At 34.2% G+C, this 24,990-nt stretch overlaps 2 protein-coding genes across 2 annotated transcripts; both read left to right on the top strand.

Annotated features, from left to right (window-relative positions):
* Window positions 1-487: 487 nt before the first annotated feature.
* On the top strand, window positions 488-15,187 carry LOC120089362 (rhodanese-like domain-containing protein / PPIC-type PPIASE domain-containing protein). Its single transcript, XM_039046802.2, has 8 exons — window positions 488-888; window positions 2,817-2,933; window positions 3,237-3,328; window positions 11,803-11,903; window positions 12,005-12,115; window positions 12,598-12,706; window positions 13,942-13,992; window positions 14,966-15,187. The coding sequence occupies exons 1-8, from the start codon at window positions 672-674 to the stop codon at window positions 15,044-15,046; spliced, it is 879 nt and encodes a 292-aa protein (XP_038902730.1). The 5' UTR covers window positions 488-671; the 3' UTR covers window positions 15,047-15,187.
* Window positions 15,188-21,860: 6,673 nt separating this feature from the next.
* LOC120088682 (calcium-dependent protein kinase 2-like) lies at window positions 21,861-24,546 on the top strand. The gene is made up of 8 exons (XM_039046101.2): window positions 21,861-22,757; window positions 22,867-23,010; window positions 23,085-23,237; window positions 23,398-23,513; window positions 23,627-23,794; window positions 23,874-24,001; window positions 24,107-24,206; window positions 24,299-24,546. The coding sequence occupies exons 1-8, from the start codon at window positions 22,055-22,057 to the stop codon at window positions 24,389-24,391; spliced, it is 1,605 nt and encodes a 534-aa protein (XP_038902029.1). The 5' UTR covers window positions 21,861-22,054; the 3' UTR covers window positions 24,392-24,546.
* Window positions 24,547-24,990: the final 444 nt, after the last annotated feature.

The following is a 24,990-nucleotide window of genomic DNA, read 5'->3' as shown; positions in this document are numbered from 1 at the left end:
TAATGTTCATAGACTTAATTTTTAAAAATAAAATGGTTATTGAACGAGACCTACACCTTTAATTAGTTTTGAGTTTGGTTTCAATTTAGTCGTTTCAAAATGTCACAATTTTATTTTGAGAATTCAATTTTGTTTCAATTTGACTAATTAATTTTAAAAAAGTATAATTAATTAAGTTTCACTATATTTATGACCGTTAAAATTAAATTTGAAATTTTATTTTATAATTATTTCAAATTAATTAATAGACATTGATACTATAATTGAGAATGAACATTTAATAAAAATTAGAAGTGTAAATTTTGAAGTATTAAATTGATTCAAAATTCAAATCTCAAAAATAAAATTTATAACCTTTCGAAATTTTGACTAAATTAAAATCAAATTCGAAATTTTTAGATTAAATATGTAATATTTTAAAATTTAGAGAGTAAATAAAAACTGATTCGGACTAAACAAAATAAAATTTCTAAAGTAAAAAATATTTAAATTATCAATATTATAGTTAAAAAAAAAGTATGCGATAGATATACACGCGAAGATTAATTCGCGAGTGAAGAGCTGCCAAACCGGAGCGAAATTGCATCCGCGGGAGCCAGCTACGGCGGCGATTGGCATTTTTGAACCGAGACTCGCCGGAAATTAGAGGTGTCAGTGCAGTGAAACATTCAATGTTGAGGTGCAGTCGTCTGCCTCCGTTAGCATCTCCGGTTTTCAACGCCGTCAGGCAGTGTTGGATGCCCGCTCTTTGCGTTTCTCATCACTCGAATCTTTATTCTGCATCCATTTATGCTTCATTTTGCTCATATGTTAGCAAAAGCTTCAAACACGTCCAACCTCTCTGGATTCGTCCGATGCCTCTTCATCATCCAAGCTATAAAGTAACAGGTCAGTTATTTCTTCAAAGAGTTCATCCATCCTTCGTCGATTTAAAGTTTCGTTTGTCGCTGTCTTTTTCTCTCTTCAATGATTTCTGGATGTGAAAAGAGAGTGGCGTTGGCCCTGGGAATGCGCCTGGAATTTTAATTTATTTCATCTTTGACTAATAGGAGACGTGTGTGGAACAGTTTTATTTGCTTCACACTTGGTTTGAGGTGTTAGTTGTCTTAGCTAACTAAAGGATCCATTTCTTGAATTCAAACATATATTTGTTTTTGTGTTGACCTCTTCATGTCCTAAGAATATCTGTGACCAAAGGACCTCATGAACGGATGGAAGTGTTGAATATTGCATACTTATATCTGCTGGCCCGAGAGCTGCTGAAGCTGCTGAATTTACTAGATGAGATATCATAGGAAAATATCAATAGAATAAATAACATCTGTGCACTTTGATTACTACAATTGTTTAGTGGGAAACAATCAGAAGAAGTACAATGAAGAACTTCATTAGCATAAGATCTCAAGCAAAGTTTTGTACATTCAATTTGTTGGATTCTTTAAAAAATATTGATTTCTATGAGACCTGAAAAGGGTTTGGAATTCGTCCACATTCATGGTCCATGTGGAAATTCAAGCAACCTTCGATTTACAGTCTTTTTTCCAGTGATTTTTTAAAACGTCATAAATTAAAGAAAAAGAGGCAAAACTTCTTCTCGCAAGTTTGACTAGAGAACTGCAGGAAAAATATATGACCCGATCTTAAATTTTGTATTGGGTATTTTGAATTGCTTTATTTTATCAAGTCTAAAATTAAATGACGGTAAACAAAGAAAATAGAACAACCTTTTCTGGAAATTTCCTAGAGAAGTGCAGATAAAATAAATTGATTACTAAATTGAAAAGTTATTTTATTGATCCCATCTCTTTAAAAGATTACAAAGGTTAATGGCTTTGAGGAAATGGGAAGGAATTGTTTGGACTATAGACTTGTTATGATACTCTTCATCTTAAAAGTTCTAAATTTATTTTAATTTTTCATGCATTTTATGTGATGGAATGAAAGAATTATGGTAAAAGGGAAGTTTTCAAGCATTTGAGTATTTGCTGGTAAAGGAAAATGGACAGTACTTGACTATGAATATAATATAGCGGTAGGTTGATGAGGGCGTTTTTCTTTAGGCAAAAATTTGTAGTGTGAAGCTATTTTTATTTATGTTCACATTCTTTTGACTTGATTCTACTTCTGAAGTAATTGGTTTCTTTTCAAATTTAGTTAGAATGAAGAGGTCAGAAAAGAAGAAATTTAATTAGATTATAAATGCCAAATGGCAACACAACAATGATGTTATTCTCATATTTTGATCATAATGGTGCCATCTACCAGTTTAAGGTTCCAGTAAAATTGCATTTCTCCATTACTTTTATTATGATTGAGGAAATTCAACTAGATTTTGTTGAACAAAAGGAATGGCAAGAAATAAAATTTCTATTCATGTTTTTGATAATTAACAATGTTTACTACCCATTAAGTCAGCTGTAAGATGGTCAAATTTAATCACTATTGTTGTTATTCTTTTAGCAGATATGTGTATGCTAGATGTCTGTTTCTAGTCTAATAGCATGTACCCTAAGAAGATCTCAGCATGACTATACAAAGTGCGAGGCTCTCACATCATAGTAGTCATCCTTCAATCCATTTGTCTCAGTATTGTTGGATGTTCTTATGCCATGGATATCTTTTATCTATGAAATTGATCTCCTATAACAAATTCCAAATATATGAGTGAAGTGGGTTAAATAACTAGAATTCAAGAATGTTGCAGACATGCATAGTTATTCACTCTGAGAAATAGATGCAGCTACACATGGATGCAAGCACCATTAGATTGTATGACCTACTTCGATGTTCATTTGCTTTATATCCATCATTTTCAGCTTCTATTAGTTCTGCTGGAGGCAGTGGAGATAGTAGGGAATTATTGGTGCAGCACTTGCTTGTTAAAGAAGATGACATTAAGCTCTTGTTGGATCTTCAGCAGAGAATTGCCGGAGGTTAGTATTAATATACATTAACATGGTCTGACGCACTTCATCTTACCCCCTCCCAGTGAGAGTACAGTCTGAAGTTGTATAATTTAAGTGCCGTTGATTTTTTGTTTTCCTTCTGGCGAGATACACGCTTTCATTAAATATTAAGGTGACATGGAAATATTAGATGAGAGAAGCTCAAGAGTATAAATATTACAAATATTACATCATATGAACATGGATTTTTTGTCTTTTACATATATTTGTGGTAGTTCTGACTAAACGTTCAATGATGTCTCATGTTCTATTTTCCTTTGCTGCATTCAGGTGAGGATCTAAGCGATCTTGCTGTGGAGTACTCAGTCTGTCCATCCAAAGAAGAAGGGGGAATGCTTGGATGGGTGAGGAAGGGGCAAATGGTACGCATTATGATGTCAAGTGATGATTTAATTTTCGCCTACATTCTTAAGTATTAAAGAACTTAAAACTTTATTATCTATACAAATTACGTGTGGTTATGATTAGTTCTTCGAATTTCTAAGCTATAGTGGAAGAACACACCTAAGATTGTGGTTGGTATTTCCTATCTCTTAGTGGTTCATTTCATATTCTAATGTGATTTTGATAGACCCTCGGTGTTGAAGGTCTATGGCCGGAGGAATAGGAAAGGATAAGGTTCGTTATGTAGTGGGCCCCATAGGAGTCTTGTTAGTTAAGAGGGACATGAATCTATTATGGTTGTTTTGTTTACTCTCTTTTTATATCATGTATCTGTGAGAGGGAGGGATATCTTTGAACAATCGTCTTGTATCAGGTCTCTTAGAGAATTGTGGAGAGATTGGGAGGCTCTCGAAATCCTTCCCCGTTGTTGATAAATAAAGTTGAGGCTTAGGCCTATCAACTTTGGTAGCAAAGCGGTTGGTTTTGGAATGGTGGGGAAAATGGAAGCTAGAGTGATTGATTTGGAGGAGAAGATGACTAGCCTATCGGCCAAAGTAGCAAAGATTGAACGGTTGGTGGAAGCTCGATTCACTGAAGCTTCTGGCCGCCACAGGGTGTTGGAAGAGGAGATGGAAACCAGATCTGTAGAAGCTAAAGCACGATGAGCGAATGTGGAACATAGATCGGAAACAACATTTTCCTTAATGAGATAGAGATAGGATATGAAGAAGTAGATGCAAGTAATAGGAGTGTTGGGGGGAGGATCGGTGAAGGAGGTGTCATCATCGGAAAAAACAATTACGGATAAGGGGAAGAAACCCATGGATGAAAATGCAGCTCAGGAAGGGAAGGGGGATCAGAACCCAAACCTCATGAGTGACGGGGAGACCAGTGCTCTGACGATTAGCGCTCCCTGCAATCCGAACAATTGAGAAGTCCCTCTGTTTGATATGCGGCTACGAAAATTAGAGGTTCCCATTTTCAAAGGGGAAGAGGAGGAAAATGTTGATGGATGGCTACACCGTGTGAAGAGATACTTCGTGGTGAATGGGCCGACGAAGAGGGATAAGTTGGATGCTGTTGTCCTTTGTCTGGAAGGAAAAGCTCTGGATTCGTCGGTGGAAGGAAGATAGGGAGCCCATTGGAAGCTGGAGTGTGTTTTGCAACTTGCTGTGGAAGCGCTTCCGGCCGTCAGATCATGGTGACAAACATGCTCAATTGTTGAATATGGAAAATCTCCTCCTACCTTGTACATATGATTTTATTCCCTGTAATTAGGTTTTATTTTTATTCTTACCATATGTACATTTTTTGACTGTTATAGGTTTTTCCATACTTAGCGCTATCATAGAGTTGTATATATAAGGGGTGCTCCCTCTTGTAAAATTATCACAAGAAATAAAAAGAAAGAGTTATGTATTACAACATGGTATCAGAGCCATCTCTTTGAATCTTTTCTATTGGTTTCACGTCTGAAACCTTAGAAAAGAAAAAAAACAGAACATTGAAATCTCAAACATACCGTTTTCCTTGAAGCAGTACATCAGATTCTTTGGAGCTTCACGTCTGAAGCAAATTCGTACTCTAACTCTGACGAACGGCCGGTACTAATTGAAGCATTCCCGGTCGAAAACACATTCTTCGGTCGACGACCACGGAGCTCGTTCATCAATCGAAATTCGTCAACTGTGGCTCAAAGTCATCGACCGTGGGTGCCGATTCTCGTAAGCATTGTCTTTGATCGTGGGTGGCCACTGATTGTGGATGCAGAGTGGCGATCGGCTGCTGAACTGGGTCGGATCGTGTTAAGGAAGATCGTGACGAGTCGAGCAATCTTTAAACCTAATCGGGTCGGTAAGTTTTTGTGAACCTGATCAGGTCGGGTCTGGAGCAGCATTTTTCGGATTTTTTGTTAACCTAATCGGGTCGATAAACCAGGTCTGGAGTAGCTCCTTGAAATCGGGTCTGGAGCAACGTTTTTCGGTTTTTTGTTAACCTAATTGGGTTGATAAACCGGGTCTGGAGAGTTTTTTTTTTTTTTTTATAAGTTTTCCTTTTTTATCTTCCCCTATTTCGTCCTTAATTTCTTGTTTTGCCAATCATCTATTTTTCTATGGCATCTATAAATTCTAACAATATTGAAGGGACCATTCTTCCAATCACTAATCATAAATTAAATGGAAAAAATTATCTACATTGGTCACAATCAGTCATGATGTTCATATGTGGAAAAGGAAAGGAAGACTACCTGTCAAGCAAAAATCCTATCCCAGACCAAACTGATCAAAGATACAAGACATAGAAAGCAGAAAATAATATGGTTATGTCATGGCTAATCAACTCCATGACGACAAAAATTGATGAAGGATTTTTACTCTTCTCAATTGCAAGCAAAATTTGGGAAGCAGCCCGTTAAACTTATTTTGACCAAGGAAATACTGCAGAATCATTTGAAATTGAAGGAAAAATCCATGAGCTACAACAAGGGGATATGTAAGTCACTCACTATTTCACTCAACTATCTCGCCTTTGGCAGCAGCTAGATGTTTTTGAAAGCCATAAGTGGGAGTGCACTACAGATGAAGTTATGTTAAAAAAGATAGTTGAAAAGAAACGAGTGTTCAAATTCCTACTTGGCCTTAATAAAGAACTCAATGAGGTACGTGGTAGAATCTTAGCTATTAAACCATTACCTAACATCAGAGAAGTGTTTGCAGAAGTACGAAGAGAAGAAAGTAGGAAGAAACTAATGTTAGGAGTGATTGCAAGTTCTGAATCTGAAGGATCAGCCTTACTTGCTCGAAACCTTGGTAATGAGGTACGTACAAATACTCATGATAACCGTTACAATCGAAACCAGAACTACACAGGAACTGAAAATCGGCCACGAAAACCAAGACCATAGTGTAAACACTGTAAAAAACCAGGACACACTAAAGAAGCGTGTTGGGATATTCATGAAAAACCTCCAGATTGGAAGCCCAACAAAGGTGCAGGAGACAGACGTGGAAAGGCATATCAAGCAAGTACATCATCAAAAGGTAACGTCAACCCTGAATATAATGTGTTTACTAAGGAGCAGTTGGACCTTCTCCAAAAATTATTCGGCCAACCGAAACCTACTCAAAAGACATCAAAAACCATATACACTTATTTATTGTTTGAGTAGATTCTACACCGGCTGGTATATCCATATACACTTCTTCTAAGTCTCCATTAAGGAAGGCATTCTTTATGTCTAATTGGTGAAGAACCCAATCATTATTCACATCTAGGGAAAACAGGACACGAATAGTATTTAATTTTGCCACCGGGGCAAATGTTTCTTGATAGTCAATGCCATAGGACTGGGTGAATCATTTGGCGATGAGTCTGGCTTTGAACCTATCTATTTCTCCATTAGCCTTGTACTTGATGGTGAAGACCCATTTGCATCCTACTGTTTTCTTTCTTGGAGGTAGGTCTATTATTTCCCATGTGTTGTTCTTTTCCAAGGACTTTATTTCATCTAATACAGCTTGCTTCCAATTAATGTCCTTGAGGGCTTCATAGACATTGTTTGGAATGTAAACTTGGGATAGTATAGTTGTGAATGCTTTAAACTTGGGAGAGAGCTTTTTATAGGATAGGTAGTTTTGGATTGGATGCATCGTACAGGTTCTTACCCCTTTCCTTTTGCAATGGGAAGATCAATGTCTTCAGTAGGTGTTTCAACTGTGGAGTTAGAGACATGATTTTCCTGTATTTCGGTTGGATTTTGATTGAGTACTGGTGCACGTTCAAGGGTGTTCTTCCTTCTAGTATAGTCTATAGGATCTTTCCTACTTTCTGGTGGGCCTTGATTGGGAATATCTATTTCATGTATACAAGGAACATATGGAGCACTCTCTTCAATGAGATCTAGTTTTTGGTTTCCTTCGTTTTCCTTCGTTTTTCGTTTTCTATGAGGGTGGAAGGTTCAGTGGTGTCTTGCTTTTTGAAGTAAGATTGGGTTTCAAAGAAGGTTACATCCATAGATGTATAGAACCTTTTTGTAGTTGGTGAATAGCATTTGTATCCCTTTTGGCTTGGAACATAGTCGAGAAAGATGCATTTTATTGCGTTAGGATCTAACTTACTCCCATTGGGTCTATGATCTTGGACAAAAACTGTGCAACCAAATATTTTTAAACGGACTTGAGAAAATAATCTATCATGAGGAAATACTTCCTTAAGTTTTTGTAAGGGGGTTTTGAAGCCTAATATTCGAGAGGGCATTCTATTAATAAGGTATGTGGCTGTTAGAACCGCTTCTCCCCAAAAACAATGGGGGGTGTTGGCGTGACACATTAAAGTTCTAGAAACTTTTAGGAGATGTCTGTTTTTTCTCTCCGCAATTCCATTTTGCTGGGGAGTGTTAGGACATATACTCAGGTGGGCAATACCCTTTTCGTTTAAATTTTTTTTAAGGAAGTGTTAAAATAATCCTTAGCATTGTCAGTGTGAAGGATTTGGATTTTGGTGTTAAAGAGATTGAGAATCATGGCAAACAGATTTTGGAATATGGAAGTAACTTCAGATTTTTCTTTCATTAAAAATACCCAAGTAAGTCTAGTGTGATCATCGATAAATGAAACAAACCATTTAGCTCCTGTTACATTCTGAACTCTACTAGGTCCCCAAACATCACTATGCATCATAGAAAAGGGATAAGAGGGTTTATATGCGCTTACTGGATATGAGGATCGAGCCAACTTTGCCATTTCACAAGACTCACATTGAAACACCTGAGAACTTTTATTGAAAATATCTGGAAACATTCGTTTCAAATATAGAAAATTGGGATGTCCTAAACGATTATGCCATAACATTATTGTACTATCATAATTGTCTTTAGAAGCAACAAAAGTAGATGTACTAACATAATTATCTTTAGAGACAACAAAATTAGATGTACTAGATGCACTATCATAATAGTCTTTAGAAATAAAACGAGATTTACTAAGACCCAACTCCTTGACTTGTGGCTTAAGAGCATTTAGTATGTAGAGACTGGAGGTTTCTGTTAAACCTCCAGTCTTCCCTGCTCTTTTCCAACTTACGATTGATTAACAAGAAGAGTAAGAGAATAAGAATAAGAGAGATTTAACAAATCACTCCAGCTTTTTATTTATAAACCTTGACAGAAGTCAAATTCCAGCAGTGGAATACAGAGGAAAAAGAAAATACTGAACAGACAAATAAACGGCAAACTCAGGAAAAATTAGAAAGAAAACTAAACCATCCCAGCCTGGAATTCGAGAGATGCTGGTATCCTCTCCTCAAGGTCGAATCCCCTTTCAGCCAAATTCTCCCTTCTCCTTTCCTTCTTCTCTTCCTATTTGTTTACCTCTTTGTGGTCCCACCTCCAACGGCTTCCTCAACAAATTTGCCCTTTGCCAGCTATCTTCACCTTCCACTATCTTTCTAACTAACTCTTGATGTAATTTTTCCTTTTTGTCCCTCATTTTATAGGTGAATATAATGGGGGGTTTTACAGTTTCCTTAGCATTGTCAATCATCTTCCCCGAATTCAAATCCTAAAATATGCAATTATGTGAGTAGAAAGTTGCACTGCAGTTTTTCATAGACGTTAGTTTGCTTATGGAAAGAAGATTGCATTTAAGATTTGGGACATGCAACACATTCTCTAATACTAGATCTTTAGATACAAACACATTATCAATTCCCATTACTTTAGAATAGGTACCATCGACAATCTTTACAGTAATTTGATTGTTACAGTGTGTGTAGTTAGTTAAAAGTGAGATGTCACCTGTCTTGTGATCTGATGCACCAGAGTCAATAATCCAAGTACTACAATTTTCTTTGGTTGTATTAAGGGCCCAAAGAAAGTTATCTGATTGTGCCATTGTTGCTACGCTGGTTTCTCATGTCTTTTGAGTAGGTTTCAGTTGGCCGAATAATTTTTGGAGAAGGTCCAACTGCTCCTTAGTAAACACATTATATTCAGGGTTGACGTTACCTTCTGATGATGTACTTGCTTGATATGCCTTTCCACTTCTGTCTTCTGCACCTTTGTTGGGCTTCCAATCTGGAGGTTTTCCATGAATATCTCAACACACTTCTTTAGTGTGTCTTGGTTTTTTATAGTGTTCACACTATGGTCTTGGTTTTCGTTGCCGATTTTCAGTTCTTGTGTAGTTCTGATTTTGATGGTAACAGTTATCATGAGTATTTGTACGTACCTCATTACCAAGGTTTCGAGCAAGTAAGGTTGATCCTTCAGATTTAGAGCTTGCAGTCACTCCTAATATTAGTTTCTTCCTACTTTCTTTTCTTCGTACTTCTGCAAACACTTCTTTGATGTTAGGTAATAGTTTAATAGCTAAGATTCTACCACGTACCTCATCTAGTTCTTTATTAAGCCCAAATAGGAATTTGAACACTCGTTTCTTTTCAACTATCTTTTTGAATGTAGCTTTATCTGCAGTGCACTCCCACTTGGCTTTCAAAAACATCCAGTTGCTGCTAAAGGTGAGATAGTTGAGTGAAATAGTGAGTGACTTGCATATCCCCTTGTCGTAGCTCATGGATTTTTCCTTCAATTTCAAATGACTCTACAGTATTTTCTTGGTCAGAATAAGTTTCACGGGCTGCTTCCCAAATTTCGCTTGCAGTTGAGAAGAGTAAAAATCCTTCATCAATCTTTGTCGTCATGGAGTTGATTAGCCATGACATAATCATATTATTTTCCGCTTTCCATGTCTTGTATCTTTGATCAGTTTAGTCTGGGATAGGAATTTTGCTTGACAGGTAGTCTTCCTTTCCTTTTCCACATATGAACATCATGACTGATTGTGACCAATGTAGATAATTCCTTCTATTTAATTTGTGATTAGTGATTGGAAGAATAGTCCCTTCAGTATTGTTAGAATTTATGGATGCCATAGAAAAATAGATGATTGGCAAAAACAAGAAATTAAGGATGAAATAGGGGAAAGTAAAAATGAAAACTTATAAAAACCTCTTCAGACCCGTTTTTTGTCAAATATTGCTCCATACTCGGTTAGGTTAAAAAAAAAAGAAAATGTTGCTCCAGACTCGGTTTATTAACCCGATTAGGTTAACAAAAAACCCGAAAAACGTTGTCCCAGATCTGGTTCCAAAGAGCTGCTCCAGACCCGACCCGATCAGGCTGACAAAACTTACCGACCTGATTAGGTTTAAAGCCTGCTTGACTTCGTCACGATCTTCCTTAACACGATCCGACCCGGTTCAGCAGTCGATCGCCACTCTGCATCCACGATCAGCGGCCACCCACGAATGGAGACGACGCTTACGAGAATTGGCACCCACGTTCAACGACTTTGAGCCACAGTTGACGACTTTCGATTGATGAACGAGCTTCGGTTGACGACTTTGAGCCACGATTAGTACCAGCCGTTCGTGAGAGTTGGAGTACGAATTTGCTTCGGACGTGAAGCTCCAAAGAATCTGATGTACTGCTTCAAAGAAAACGGTATGTTTGAGATTTCAACTTTTTGTTTTTTCTTTTCTAGGGTTTCGGATGTGAAACCAATAGAAAAGATTCAAAGAGATGGCTCTGATACCATGTTGTAATACATAACTCTTTCCTTTTTATTTCTTGTGATGATTTTACAAGAGGGAGCACCCCTTATATATACAACTATGATAGCTAAGTATGGAAAGACCTATAATAGTAAAAAATTGTACATAAGGTAAGAATAAAAATAAAACCTAATTACAGGGAATAAAATCATATGTACAAGGTAGGAGGAGATTTTCCATAATCAACAATAATTTACCCATCATTCCCCTTCCACACAAGATTGCTTCTTGATCTCTTGGTACAAATAACCCCCGTTGCCTTGTTGGGGCTGCGAAAATCCTCAGCCACTGAGGCGGATTTGCAAGTCTTAATTCAGTGGGATAATAGTTCACTAGAAGATGCAGCTTGGGAGCAGGCTGATGTAATTCAACCCCTTTTTCCTGATTTCTACCTCGAGGACAAGGTGGCTCTTTGGGGGGTGGGTAATGATAGACCCTGGTGTTGAAGGTCTATGACACAGACGAATAGGAAAGGATAAGGTTTGTTATGCAGTGGGCCCCATAGGAATGTTGTTAGTTAAGAGGGGCATGAGTCTGTTATGGTGTTTTGTTTACTCCATGTATCTGCGAGGGGGAGGGATATCTTTGAACAATCGTCTTGTATTGGGTCGCTTAGAGAATTGTGGAGAGATTGGGAGGCTCTCGAAATCCTTCTCCGTTGTTGATAAATAAAGTTGAGACTTAGGCCTATCAGATTCTTCAAACAGAGAGAATGATGTAATGTTAAGAGTATGCAATGCAGTCAAGAAATGAGTTTGGTTATACTAGCTTCATAATGAGCTGCTTTTTCGTTTTTCTTTATCCACAGCATGATCAATCTTTTGTGGTGACATATGTCCAGGTACCAGAGTTTGAGGAGGCTGCCTTTAATGCACCCTTAAACAAAGTGGTAAAATGTAAAACAAAGTTTGGATGGCATTTATTGCAGGTTCTGTCTGAGAGGTATGACCACAAGACAAATTTCTTCCAAGTTACTTGAATGCCTAGACTGTGATACTGCATCATTGTATAATATTTTGCACATTTGCAAATCTTCCTCTTAGAGAACAATCGGTACTTCTGGAGATTCAACCTGAGGAGCTTCATTTGAAAATGCAAGATCCGAACTTCTTGAACGAGGCACAGTTGATTGATGTCCGAGAACCAGAAGAAGTGTATGCACTTATTCCTCTACTCTTTTCTGTGGGTTCACTGATGTTTTGAAGAATCCCTTTTGGCTTCCTTATTTTGTCAAAGATAGTGAAAAGGGGTTCATCCAAATCCAAACATTTGATTGACATTAGTTGCAACTAGTGGACTTCACTCCATATCATATTATATTGATCAAGTAACTGTGAACTTGCCCATTATCAAGTCCCTTAAATTGTCGGATTTGTCATTGGGAACTTATTTCAGTCACTCCAATCATGTATAGAAATTTGTTTAGGTATTTGAATGAACCAAAGTACATATAGAGCTCATTTGTGTGGTGGATCTTGCTAATTGTGCCAGATATTTCAAATTTGAATTGTTCTACCTTGTCTAACTGTACGGAAAATTTTGTTTTCCTCCCATATATTGTATCTCGTAAAAGGAAAAAAAAATTATTCCATATTATATTATGTATGAAGCTATCCTGAACTCTTTTTTTTAACAGGGACCAGGCTTCTTTGCCAGCTTTTCAGGTACTACCTCTCCGCCAATTTGGAAGCTGGGGTCCAGAAGTAACTACGAAGTTTGATCCTCAAAAGGATACTTACGTAATGGTAAATGATTTATATTTTCTTTAAACATGAACTACGGTTTATTGAAAAGATGAAATATACAAACGTGCCCAGGGGATTAAAAGGAAACTTTCCAATTGGAAGCAATTAAATGAGTATAGTTAGAGACGAGAGAACTTCTTTGGATTTTCATTCCAAATAGAAGCAAAAAGAAGTAACTGGACGCCTAACCTCCACAAATTCTTGGTCTCTTGGAAACTTCTCATGTTTCTCTTCAATCACTAAAAATAGCCCACACAATATTAGACCAGAAAAATATCCTTTTGCTTTTGGAAGGTGCCCCACACAACTGGGAAACGAACCCCTCATCTCCAGTCTAGGAAATTTGACTACGTTTCCATGGGAAAACCACAATAGACAAATAAGTGATCACCACTTTATTGTTGTTCATACAGCCCTCATCAATTCGGTTGAGGAGCAAGTAAAGAATTTCTGGCTTAGATTTTATCAATTGTATTCATCCCTTCTCCGAACAAAATCCATAGAGAAACTTTTTATTTTATCCTTTTAGAGATCTATTTTTTCAAATAGCTTTAGCATTGTTGCTTAGCTCTTTTTAAAATTTAATCCTGATTTGCTTCACGTTTGTTTTTATGTTTGAAAAGAAATAGTATACCCTTCGTTACCACAAAAAGATACCACGAAAATCCTCTTTGATGGCTTCGTTATAAACAAAAAGAATAATTAAGAAAGAGATTTCCATTATATTCTAATTGGTTTCTTTCATTTCATGAGGGACAACTAAACAAGTGGACACGATATCCTGGATTCCTTTTAAGTTGATGTTTGCATGTTTTATGTGTGTATATATATATGTTATTATTATTATTATTATTTTTCAATGTTGTGAAAAAATGAAAGAATATAAGGACATATAAAAAACAAGCCCAAAAAACAACCCCGTAAAATATTGGATGTATTGGATGTATTTTGAGGGTTAGGCTAACCCATCTTGGATACATTTGAAACCTGTAAAATTGCTGGCGAAGTTTAATCTTATTGGGTTTCAACAGTAGTATATAATTTATAAATTTATATCATTACAAAATCTTAGAATTCAATATAGATAATTAATTTATTTGTATTTGGTATGAAATTTAGAATTAAGATAAAATCCCACCCATATTGCGGCCTACCATTTTCGAAATATGCCTGTTTTTTCATGAAAAGCCGGTTTTGCTTGAGTTTTTTTAAACTTTGTTTGCCAATGAATGCAGTGTCACCATGGAGTGAGGTCGTTGCAGGTCGCAAGATACTTACAGACGCAGGTAATATCACCGTGAAATTTCCCCTCAATGCATTATAGAGATGTCAATGTCATTTATACACTTCATTGGTGATTTTTTTTTTTATCTCCTTCAAGCCCTGGAAGAAGCAGTCGTCTCAAGTTTGAATATCTGAGGCTATTTATGTCAATAGCTAAACATTCATAGTGTTGTTAATCATATTTACACTAGAATCAAGGGAGATTTTTCAAAAATAGAAAAATAAGGAAAATTATTTACATAAAATAGCAAAATTTAATCTTCTTTGATAGAGGTTGATAGAAGTCTATCGGTGTCTTATCAATAATAGAAACTGATAATATCATTGATACTATGTGATAGATGCCGATAGAAATCTATTAATATTTCTTTTTTCTATTTCTGTAAATAGTTTGACATTTTTTCTATATGTAAAAATTTCCTTAGAATTTCCAGTAAGCTATAATAAAAAGGCTAGGAGGAAATAAGGTGAATCTATGGTGATCACCTACTTAGTATTTGATATCCTTCGAGTTTCCAAATATTGAGAATCATCGATTAAAAAAAGCAAAAAAGCAATTGAGTTTATCAGCTTCTTACTGCATCTCACTCATTTAAGCCTAGGGCCAGAGGATATTGATAGGAATAGTATCGGGGTGTTATTAGGATATCAAGGATATGTTAGAAATTAGTTAGTGAGGTTGTTATGATATTTGGTTATAAATAGAGCGGGAGAGGGAGGGAGTAAGAGGTGGTTCAAGGCTCGAGTGATCTTAAAAAAGGGAGGATCCAAGTTTCTCAAATTATTTAGTTTGTCTTGTAAGTCCTTTACATTTTATATTATAATGTATTGTGGTCTTGTTTTGGTTCTTATCGGATACTTTTCCTTTTCACTTTCGCGGTTAACATTTATCAATATCTATCCTTAATATATTGTATATTTTTTTCCTTTTGGAAGGGTAGAGTGGCTTTATTTATTCTTACTTATAATATTCAGGGTTTTAAGAATGTCTACAATGTGTCTGGAGGAATTCATGCATACTCTCTCAAAGTTGATCCATCTATCCCTACCTACTGACATATTGCCCTTTCCCTTTTCTCCATTTTTTTTTTTCAGTTTAATAATTGTATGGTCGAAAAATTGAATCATCGATTTTTGAAATTGTAATAGGTATTTTATTCACTAAACTATATTTAGATTGACCCATCTTTCTTCCAACTCTTGTCTCAATCATGATTTTGTGTTTCCACGTTTGTTTTGAATTGTATTATGAGTTTTTTTTTTCCTTCCTTCCTTATGCCTCTTTTATTTATTTATTTTTTAAATTTCCTTGGGTTAAGATATACTACTAATTCTCTTAAACATTTTGGTCATCAAACTTTTATTTACAACAATTTGTTCATTAGATGTTAGTGGTCTTAGTTTTCACTACCTTGCAGACATAACTGTGATTTTAATTCTTTGCTCACCTAAATTGATTATGTTTCAGAAATGAGAATGAATATTAGTTGAAAACAAATTCACAAACTGATTTGCAATGAAGCGTTGGAGTTGGTGATTGAATCTCTGATTTCGAAATTGATGATACAAATTTACTCTTGTTTGACAACTAAATTATTATATTATTGTTCAATAATGTGGGGTGGGAATAGTACTTTTTTTTACTTTTATTTTTTGAATGAGTAGTTTTAAATTAATATACACCTTCCACAAAAGATATGTTAAATTATTTGAGTTATTTTGACTAAATAAATAAAGCATTTTTTTTAATGAAATACAGCAGACTGTATGCTAGACATGTTGTATAATGTAATTAACATTATTTGTGGCTTTTCGGAAGTGTTTGGGGTAAGGCGTGGAATAGTGAACTTGAAGGAGTTTCTAAGGACTTGTGAACTCTAGAAGCCCATAATGTAAGGAGTCGATATTGTATAAAATTGATGTTTTTAGTAATGGATCAACAAACTTCTTGAGTCAAATAAGGAGTGGAGTTTATAACTCTTATTTCTCAACATTTGGGACCAAATCTACCTTTTGGAAGTATATATATATATTTGACATAGGGCAAAAAAGTAATGGCCCTTTTAAAAATAACCAAAAAACTTTAAAAAAAAAGTGTCATGTCTGAAATGTAAAATGTAAATAGTACAAAATTTTAGTAACAAATCAAGGAGCAAAATTATAAAATATATATTAAGTTATTAACATCATTTACAGCATCATCCATCTAAATTGATGTGGCATGTGTAAAAATTGATGTGAATGATACTGAAAAATTAAAAATATCTTTTCAAATCGATGTGAATGATGATAATATAATTTAATCATCTATATAGTTGAAATTTGGTCCGGAATTTATCATCTTTTAGTACAATGGGAATGAAACATTAAAAAGGAACCAAAGGGGTAAATCAATGATGACAGACACAGTGGGAGTGATGGAGGATACTCCTCAATGAAAACTTCATTCAACAGAAATGTTACACGTGGAAAGCAAGATCATGAATTGCCATATTATCAACTTGTAGTGTGAACGTCAAACCACTAACACTACCTCGTTACTTACAAATGGTCTCATCAACTTAAGGGCTATTTGGGGTCTAACATAATATGAATTGGTATATCATCTCAGTGTTTAGGAGTCCATTATCCTATCTTACCGATTTTAATTATTTGTAGGTCCATTTTCCTTCTCTGTTTCGTATCTCACTGTTTCATTTTCCTCCGCGTATGGTATGTCACGTTTCATTTTCCTTCCACTTCACACTTGAACATATTCGATCATACTCGATCATACTCAATCATGATTGAACATACTCGATCATGCTTGAACATACTTGATCGTCCATACTCAATCATACTTGATCATACTCGATCATATTTGTTCATACTCGATCATGCTTGAACATACTCGATCATACTCGATCATATTTGTTCATACTCGATCATACCAGAATTGAACTGGATGCTTTTTATTCCTCGATGAAGATATATTTGTAAATCATATAATGATGTAAAAATACCATAAAGGGCATAACAGAAACTTCAATAACAGAATGGTATGACTAATATCTAACTAATTAGTTTTATGTATAATACCAGCCATGTTTAATTTTTCTAAACAATCTATGATGAGACTATTTTGTTTCTTGTTTCATTTTTAATATTGTGTCTTGTTCTGTGTCTTTCTCCTCAAATTTTCAATTTCATTTTTAATCCTGCCATTTTTTATTTTCTAACTATGTTTGATTTTCTAGCCATGTTTAATTTCAAATTTTCGTTTTCAATTTCATGTCTCATTTTGATTTTCCAACCATGTTTAATTTTAAATTTTTCTATACATACAACCTATTGTTTCGTTTTTAATATTGTTCTATGTTGTTATAATCATGATGCCCATGTGAATCTTGAATTGTGTTAGTCCTATTTATTAATTTTTTGCATGTTTCAATATTATGCATTATTAGTTACTTCATTTATTAAATTGTCCACTAACTTTAGTAATGACTGTTCTGATTGTTTGCTAATTTTATTAATAACTATTTTGATTATTTGTTGATTTTATTCCACTTGCGTATTTCCACTGTCCATTCAACCACTTCATTAATGACTCAACCAATTTATTAATTGGATTTGAGTTCATTTACCCATGATGGATGCAAACTTTTCTAAGCAAGTTGTAAAATGGTCATGTATACATCAAATTATGTAAATTTTTTTGAGGGAAATGATTTTAATCAATTTCATATCCAGTCTCAATTTTTTTTAATCAGTGGAATGAATTTAATGAATTTCATATCCGGTCTAAATTAATACTATTTTGTAAAATCATTAATGAATTTCATATCCGGTCTAAATTAACACTATTTTGTAAAACCATTTGGCTTTCTAATGAGAAGTTTGGAATGAATAATATCAAATTGAATTGTATATCATATCTTGAGATTGGAAAAAAAAAAAGAAATATATAGTGTTCATACAGACAAATTATTATAGAGAACAAAAACTGAACCAAATAGCACTAACATATGAACTCTGCACACCCAAACACAAACATATGAACTCAGACATAACAACTTTGCACACTTAAACAGAGACATCATAACTCCTCATATATTAGAACTCCAGACATCCTATATCATCCCAGCGCCCCAAACAACCCCTTGGTCTTTTTCTAACATTAACTTTCATATAATCTTTGAATCAATGATAAAATTGATTTCTTCATGTAATGTTGTTGCTTTGCCTCAACTAATCTAAGAACACTTCAAAATTTTCGTTGCAAGCAGTGACTCCTAAAAAAGAATGTATAAATTTAAACTCTATTTGGTAACGATTTGATTTTTGTTTTTTAGTTTTTGAAAATTAAGCCTATAAATGCTCCATTCCATCATTAGATTTTATGCTTTGTTATATACTTCTTACTAATGCTTTCAAATGTCAAGCCAAATTTTGAAAATTAAGAAACAACATAGTTTTTAAAACTTATTTTTGCTTTTAAAATTTTGCTAAGAATTCAACTATTGTACTTAAGAAATATGTCAACTATTGTAAGAAAATGAGAGGAAATATGCTTAATTTTTTTTAAAAAAATTCATTTTTGCTTTTAGATTTTTGCTAATAATTCAACTATTATGATTAAGAAATATGCAAACTATTGTAAAAAAATGAAAGGAAATAGTCTTAATTGTTTTAAACTCTTAGAGGTTGTTTGGGGTAAGGAATTATTATTAGAACTGGTTGCACAAATAATAATCAGATCTAAAATAATAAAGATGTAGAACGAGGATAAACATATTAGGGATATAGTACAAAATTAGCGTCAAATATAATTGATACCAACTATCAGTGATAACTATATAGGTAAAATACCAAAAAGCCCATACGCAACACATCATTCACGCTTCTTCTTCCGATTTTCTCAAATTAAAAACTATCGGTGATAGCTACTGATAACTATTATTAGTTGCTATCATTAATAGTTTCTATCAATGATAACTTTCAATTTGAGAAATATTAATACAACCTCAAAATAGTAACACTTGAGATATCACCTTTTAATTTGGTATCAGTTTTCAATGGCTATCATTGATACACTTGATCAATTGGAATCAAACTTGAAATATTAACACCGAAGGCTATAAGTGGATATCGATGATAAACTTTTATAAGTAGTTATCAACTTTTAAAAGGAAATTATCATCTTTCAAAGATTAACATTTAAAATTATAAGTGATAGAAGTCTATCAATAAGAGATCTATAAGTGACTATCTCTAATATTTACCCAAGTCATATCACCTATATCATTAATATCATTCTTTTTATTGATATATACTCAAGTCATGTCACTAATATACATATATCATTGATAGTTATGGCAATCATTGATAACTTCAATCAATGGCTATCACCGATAGCTTTTAGTAGTGGCTATCAATGATAGAATCTCATCGAATGAAATTGACTTTTATACCATTGACATCATCGATAGATTGATATCACCTAAGTTATATTACCGATATCACTGATATCACTTATACCGTAGTTATTGGTGATGGCTTCTATCATTGATAACATGCTATTAGAGATAACTTCTGTCATTCTTTTTTACCATCAAATAGCATGTCATCATCAATAACTTCTATCACCGGTAAACATGTTATTAGTGATAACTTCTAGGCATTCCACTTACACTTTAGTTCGAGATTCAACTTTATTAATTAAATTCACTAAGTTGGCTATCAATGATAGACTTTTATAAGTGACTATTAACTGTGAAAAAAGCATCAAAGATTAAGCTATCAATGATAGAAAATATTAGTAGCTATTACCGATAAACTTTCATTTGCTATTTATATTTAGTAGTTCATCATAATAATCAAACTTGATGATTGACTTGTTGGTGTTAAGTCACTTATGAATTGGATACTTTCAAATTTTGGGTACAAAACCTAGTCTCATAAAATTAAAAAAAAAAAAGAAATGAAAGAAGCAAAAATCGGATAAAGAAAAGAAAAGAAAAGAAATAAAGAAAGAAAGAAAATAAGGAAAAACTGGAGAAAGAAAAGAAAATAAAAAAAGATAAAAAAAAAAAATAAAAGAAATGAAGAAGTAAAAATCGAAGAAAGGAAAAAAAAAAGTGTGCAACAAGACAAGACAAGACAAGGGAGAATACAATTTTTATATTTGCAAATATTTTAAAGATGTGATATATTTTTAGATTTTTTTTAAAAAAAATTATTTTACTATCTATTACAAATATCCTTGTTATTATAATTATAGATTGTTATAGTTTGGTTATAATCGTTTGTATTTGCAGTATAAATTATTTTAGTTTGAGTTATAATAATATGTGTTTGAGGTATAAACTACTTTAATTTGAGAAGAAAATAGTAAACACGTAGTAAAGAATAAAAAAATGATGAAGGTAAAATAGTAAAAACTGTAACAAATGAAAATTTTGAAATAATATTAACTGTAGCTAATTGAATATTAGAAAATAGTATGTACGCTAACAAGAGATGGTTATTATAGTCTTAGCATAATTTCGGTTAAATACAGTCATTTTTATAATAATTTTAAATTCAAATAGAAAAAAAAAAAAAAAAAAAAAGGTCCAAAAGGGATGGAGTAAGAGTCGAAAACGATCGTATTTTTATTTTGTATATTTTCTAAAAGAGTAACCTATTTTATAACGGTCAAATCTACATTTGTTACCATTTGTTTTATTTTGATCTGAAAAAGAGGAAATATAGTTAAATATTCATAGGCTGTTAAGTGATTGATATTTTGATAGTTGCAAACACGTATTTTGCCCTTAGTTTAGTTTTAAAAACATGTTAAAACTTTTAGAGCAAATCACAATTTAGTTTATTCGATAAATCTCTCGTAAATAGTTATTGCGATAGTGATAATGTATAGGAATTTATCTAATCTTAAAAACTATTTATGAGATTTTATATAAATCGACTACAATTTAACAAAGAAAAAAAAAATAATAATCAAAATAATCAAAACACTATTTTAGTCCTTATATTTTGATTTCTTTTCAATATTAGTCTATACTTTTAATAAACCCTAAATTTGTTATTATATTTTATTATATGAAATTAATTATATTATTTGTTCCTTAAATTAATTGCTCTATGTTTATTTTAGTTGGTTGAATTGATCTTTCCATATCTCATACCAATATTTTTTTTATTAAAATCAAATTGAGTGCTTAAAAGTATTAGTTTTAATTACTTGACTATTTTGGGTTGAATTTATTTGCATGAATTTATTGTTTAAATCACTTGTTAACGAAAAGTTTGTTGATTTGTTTAATTGGACCCACATTAGTAGAAAATTATAAATGAGTTTGATTAAACCTATTCACCGTTCTAGGATTGTCATACCAATCATATAATATATATATGATAAAATTGTTAAAAATATTTTCAAGTATAACAAATTTAGATCACGTTTATAGAAAGTTCATTAGTGTTTACTAATGATAGAAAGAAGTGTATCATTGATAGAGATTGGTAGAAGTATATCATTAATATTATTAGTGATAGAAATTTGTATAAATTTATCATTGATAGAACGTCTATAGATATTTGTTTTTTTGCTATTTCTGCTAATAGTCTGACATTTTTGGTGTATGTAAAAGGTTTCTCTAAAATTGATTGATTTTACTTAGCTAATTTGGATAATAAAAGAATAGGTTTAAGAGACAAACTTAAAAGATTTATAATTGAAAAAAAAAAAAAGAAAAGAAAGAAAGAAAGAAACATCAACAGACAAGAATGTATTTTTAAGAAAAAAAAGGAAAAAAACAGTTGAAAATAAGCGGGAAAGGCTCAGAACCTTAGAAATGGAAGCGGAAGGTATTGGGAAGACAGTGTCAATGGGTTGCTTCCTGAAATTGCTCTCAATCGATCCCGAGTCATCCAAGCTGTCTTCTCCTCAATTTCCACCATTTTTCTTCTTCTTTTTCTCTTTCTTTCTCATTCTCTATACATGGATTTTTCTCTCTCGTTCACCTTTGGTTCTCCCCCAATTCCCTATTCACTCTTGTCTTCTAACCCACCACCTCCGCCATGGGCAACTGTTGCTCTCGTGAAAACCCCGACGAGGCTCCCACCAGCGTGAAGGGAGAAGAATCCAACCCCGATAATTCCAAGGGTGATGGCGGAAATACCAACCAGAACAACTCCGTCAATAATCCATCCAATAAACCTGCTCCTTCTGCCTCGCCGGCGGCTTCCACCAAACCTTCCAAGTCCTCCCAGATCGGTACTGTTTTAGGGCGGCCGATGGAAGACGTTCGATCTACTTACTCCATTGGCAAGGAGCTGGGAAGGGGTCAATTCGGGGTAACCCATTTATGTACTCATAAGGCCTCTGGCGAACAGTTGGCCTGCAAAACCATTGCCAAGAGGAAACTTGTAAATAAGGAAGATATTGAAGATGTTAGAAGGGAAGTCCAGATTATGCATCATTTAACTGGTCAGCCTAACATTGTTGAACTTAAGGGAGCTTACGAAGATAAGCATTCTGTTCATTTAGTCATGGAGTTGTGCGCTGGAGGAGAGTTGTTTGATCGTATCATAGCCAAAGGCCATTACACCGAGCGAGCCGCCGCGTCCTTGCTCCGAACTATTGTCCAGATTGTTCATACTTGCCATTCCATGGGGGTTATTCATAGAGATCTTAAGCCTGAAAACTTCCTGTTGCTCAGTAAAGACGAGGATTCTCCCCTCAAGGCTACCGATTTCGGTTTATCAGTCTTCTATAAGCAAGGTTTGTTCAATATAACCTGACTGTTTCTGTTATACTTGTACATTATCTTGAAATCCCCGATTTATCTTGTTCTTATTCTGGTATGAATGTTGTTGTTGTTGTTCTATAGGAGAGGTATTTAAGGATATTGTTGGTAGTGCATATTATATTGCCCCAGAAGTCTTGAAGAGGAGATATGGACCTGAAGTTGATATTTGGAGCGTTGGAGTTATGCTATACATTTTATTGTGTGGTGTTCCACCTTTCTGGGCAGGTAGTTTTATTGATCTCTTTGTTGGGTTGTTATTACCAAAAGCAATCATTTGATTAGAGAAAATTGGATGACAGAATCCGAACACGGAATATTCAATGCCATCTTGCGTGGTCACATTGATTTCACTAGCGATCCATGGCCTACAATATCACCTGCAGCAAAGGATCTTGTAAGGAAGATGTTGAATTCAGACCCCAAGCAGAGATTGACAGCCTTCCAAGTTCTAAGTAAGTTCCTTCCTACACAAAGCTGAATAAGATAAAATAACTATGGATGGTTGAATGAAACTATGAAGGAAAATTAGGAAGAGAGAAGGCATCTTTATGAATTATGACCATCAAACAATGCCTCTCACTACATGAATATCATTTCCTTTTTCTCTATCAGATCATCCATGGATTAAGGAGGATGGAGAAGCACCTGATACACCACTTGACAATGCGGTGCTCAATAGGCTCAAACAGTTCCGTGCGATGAACAAATTCAAAAAAGTTGCCCTTAGGGTAAGCGATAACGAACCCTTTGTTTCAAGCTACCCCCTCACTAGAGAAAGAATAAAAGAAGAGACAACAACAAAGGATTTTAAAAATTCTAAATAATGTGTCAAATGGGGCAGGTGATTGCGGGATGTCTTTCAGAGGAAGAAATCATGGGGCTCAAGCAAATGTTCAAGAGCATGGATACTGATAACAGTGGGACAATAACGCTTGAAGAGCTAAAACAAGGACTAGCAAAGCAAGGCACAAAACTCTCTGAATATGAAGTTAAACAATTAATGGAAGCCGTAAGTCTTTTCCCTATCCGTCTCAATTCAAAATTAGTGTTCTTGCTTGAATCTGAATTTTACTTGCTGGTTTCTACAGGCTGATGCCGATGGCAATGGAACTATAGACTATGATGAGTTTATAACAGCAACAATGCACCTGAACCGAATGGATAGAGAAGAACATCTTTACACTGCCTTCCAGTATTTCGACAAAGATAACAGCGGGTAACGGAATCACATTCAAGTCAACTAATTGCTTAAGTTTTCAGTTTGAAATGGATAAGGGAGTGGTCATTGATGATTGAACTTCTAACTTTGTTCTGTATTCAGATATATCACTACGGAAGAGTTAGAGCAAGCTCTTAGAGAATACGGCATGCACGATGGAAGGGACATTAAGGAGATCCTTTCTGAAGTGGATGCAGACAATGTAAGTTGCTAAAAATCGTTATTCTCACACTGCTGTGGATGTCAAGACCAGAAACTGACCAAACATATCATGTTTATGAATAATTTGTACAGGATGGTCGCATCAACTATGATGAATTTGTGGCGATGATGCGAAAAGGAAATCCAGAAGCGAATCCCAAAAAGCGTCGTGATGTTTTCGTTTGATATTGGTTTGTTGGGAGTGAACTGGAGGAGATGATAAGAACTACCACCTGAATGTTTTGTTCTTCAGTGGAGAAATTAATATGAAGGTGAAGTTTTACAGATGTTCATTGTACATTATTTTATGTAAAGTGAATGGGAAGGGTTGAAGCAAAAAAGAGTGTTTTTTATCTCGAGCATGCATATATTTACAGTGTGAATGGTGGTTGCTTTCAGAGATAGAAAATCGTCTTTATAAAAAAAAGAAAATGAAAAGGAAAGGAAAGGAAAGGAAAGGAAAGGAAAGGGAAGGGAAGGCCAATCTTACCTCTAATTCTTAGGATTTAATGGTGATTTTCTGATGTTATTAGCTGTTCTTGTCCACTATTAGACAGAATAATTATTGATCTTGTGGTTGACTGACGGACTAGAAACATGAATTCATTTGAAAATGTCTCTAATTGTATTCATAAAACAAAGAAAGCTAATAGTTTCTGAACCCAGTTTCTGTACAATTTAAATATATGGTATCTTTGAGATTGTTCAGTTGAAATCCTTTCAAGAATGGGATGTATATGGAAAATATGGAAGTATTGGATAATTGTATTATGTTTTATATCAAA

This window comes from Benincasa hispida, chromosome 10 (genome assembly GCF_027475165.1).
Source record: "Benincasa hispida cultivar pf3 chromosome 10, pf3_genome.v1.1, whole genome shotgun sequence".
NCBI lineage: Eukaryota > Viridiplantae > Streptophyta > Magnoliopsida > Cucurbitales > Cucurbitaceae > Benincasa > Benincasa hispida.
The sequence above is the reverse complement of the archived record's forward strand: the minus strand, read 5'-3'. Positions and strand labels throughout refer to the sequence as shown.

Excerpts from the sequence above, each read along its gene's own strand:
- LOC120088682 (XM_039046101.2), top strand. The coding sequence starts at position 22,055 with ATGGGCAACTGTTGCTCTCGTGAAAACCCCGACGAGGCTCCCACCAGC. Across the intron at positions 23,011-23,084 it reads TGTTCCACCTTTCTGGGCAG|AATCCGAACACGGAATATTC; the intron begins GTAGTTTTATTG and ends ATTGGATGACAG. Across the intron at positions 23,795-23,873 it reads TTAAACAATTAATGGAAGCC|GCTGATGCCGATGGCAATGG; the intron begins GTAAGTCTTTTC and ends TGGTTTCTACAG.
- LOC120089362 (XM_039046802.2), top strand. The coding sequence starts at position 672 with ATGTTGAGGTGCAGTCGTCTGCCTCCGTTAGCATCTCCGGTTTTCAAC. Across the intron at positions 3,329-11,802 it reads GGGTGAGGAAGGGGCAAATG|GTACCAGAGTTTGAGGAGGC; the intron begins GTACGCATTATG and ends ACATATGTCCAG. Across the intron at positions 13,993-14,965 it reads CAAGATACTTACAGACGCAG|GGTTTTAAGAATGTCTACAA; the intron begins GTAATATCACCG and ends TATAATATTCAG.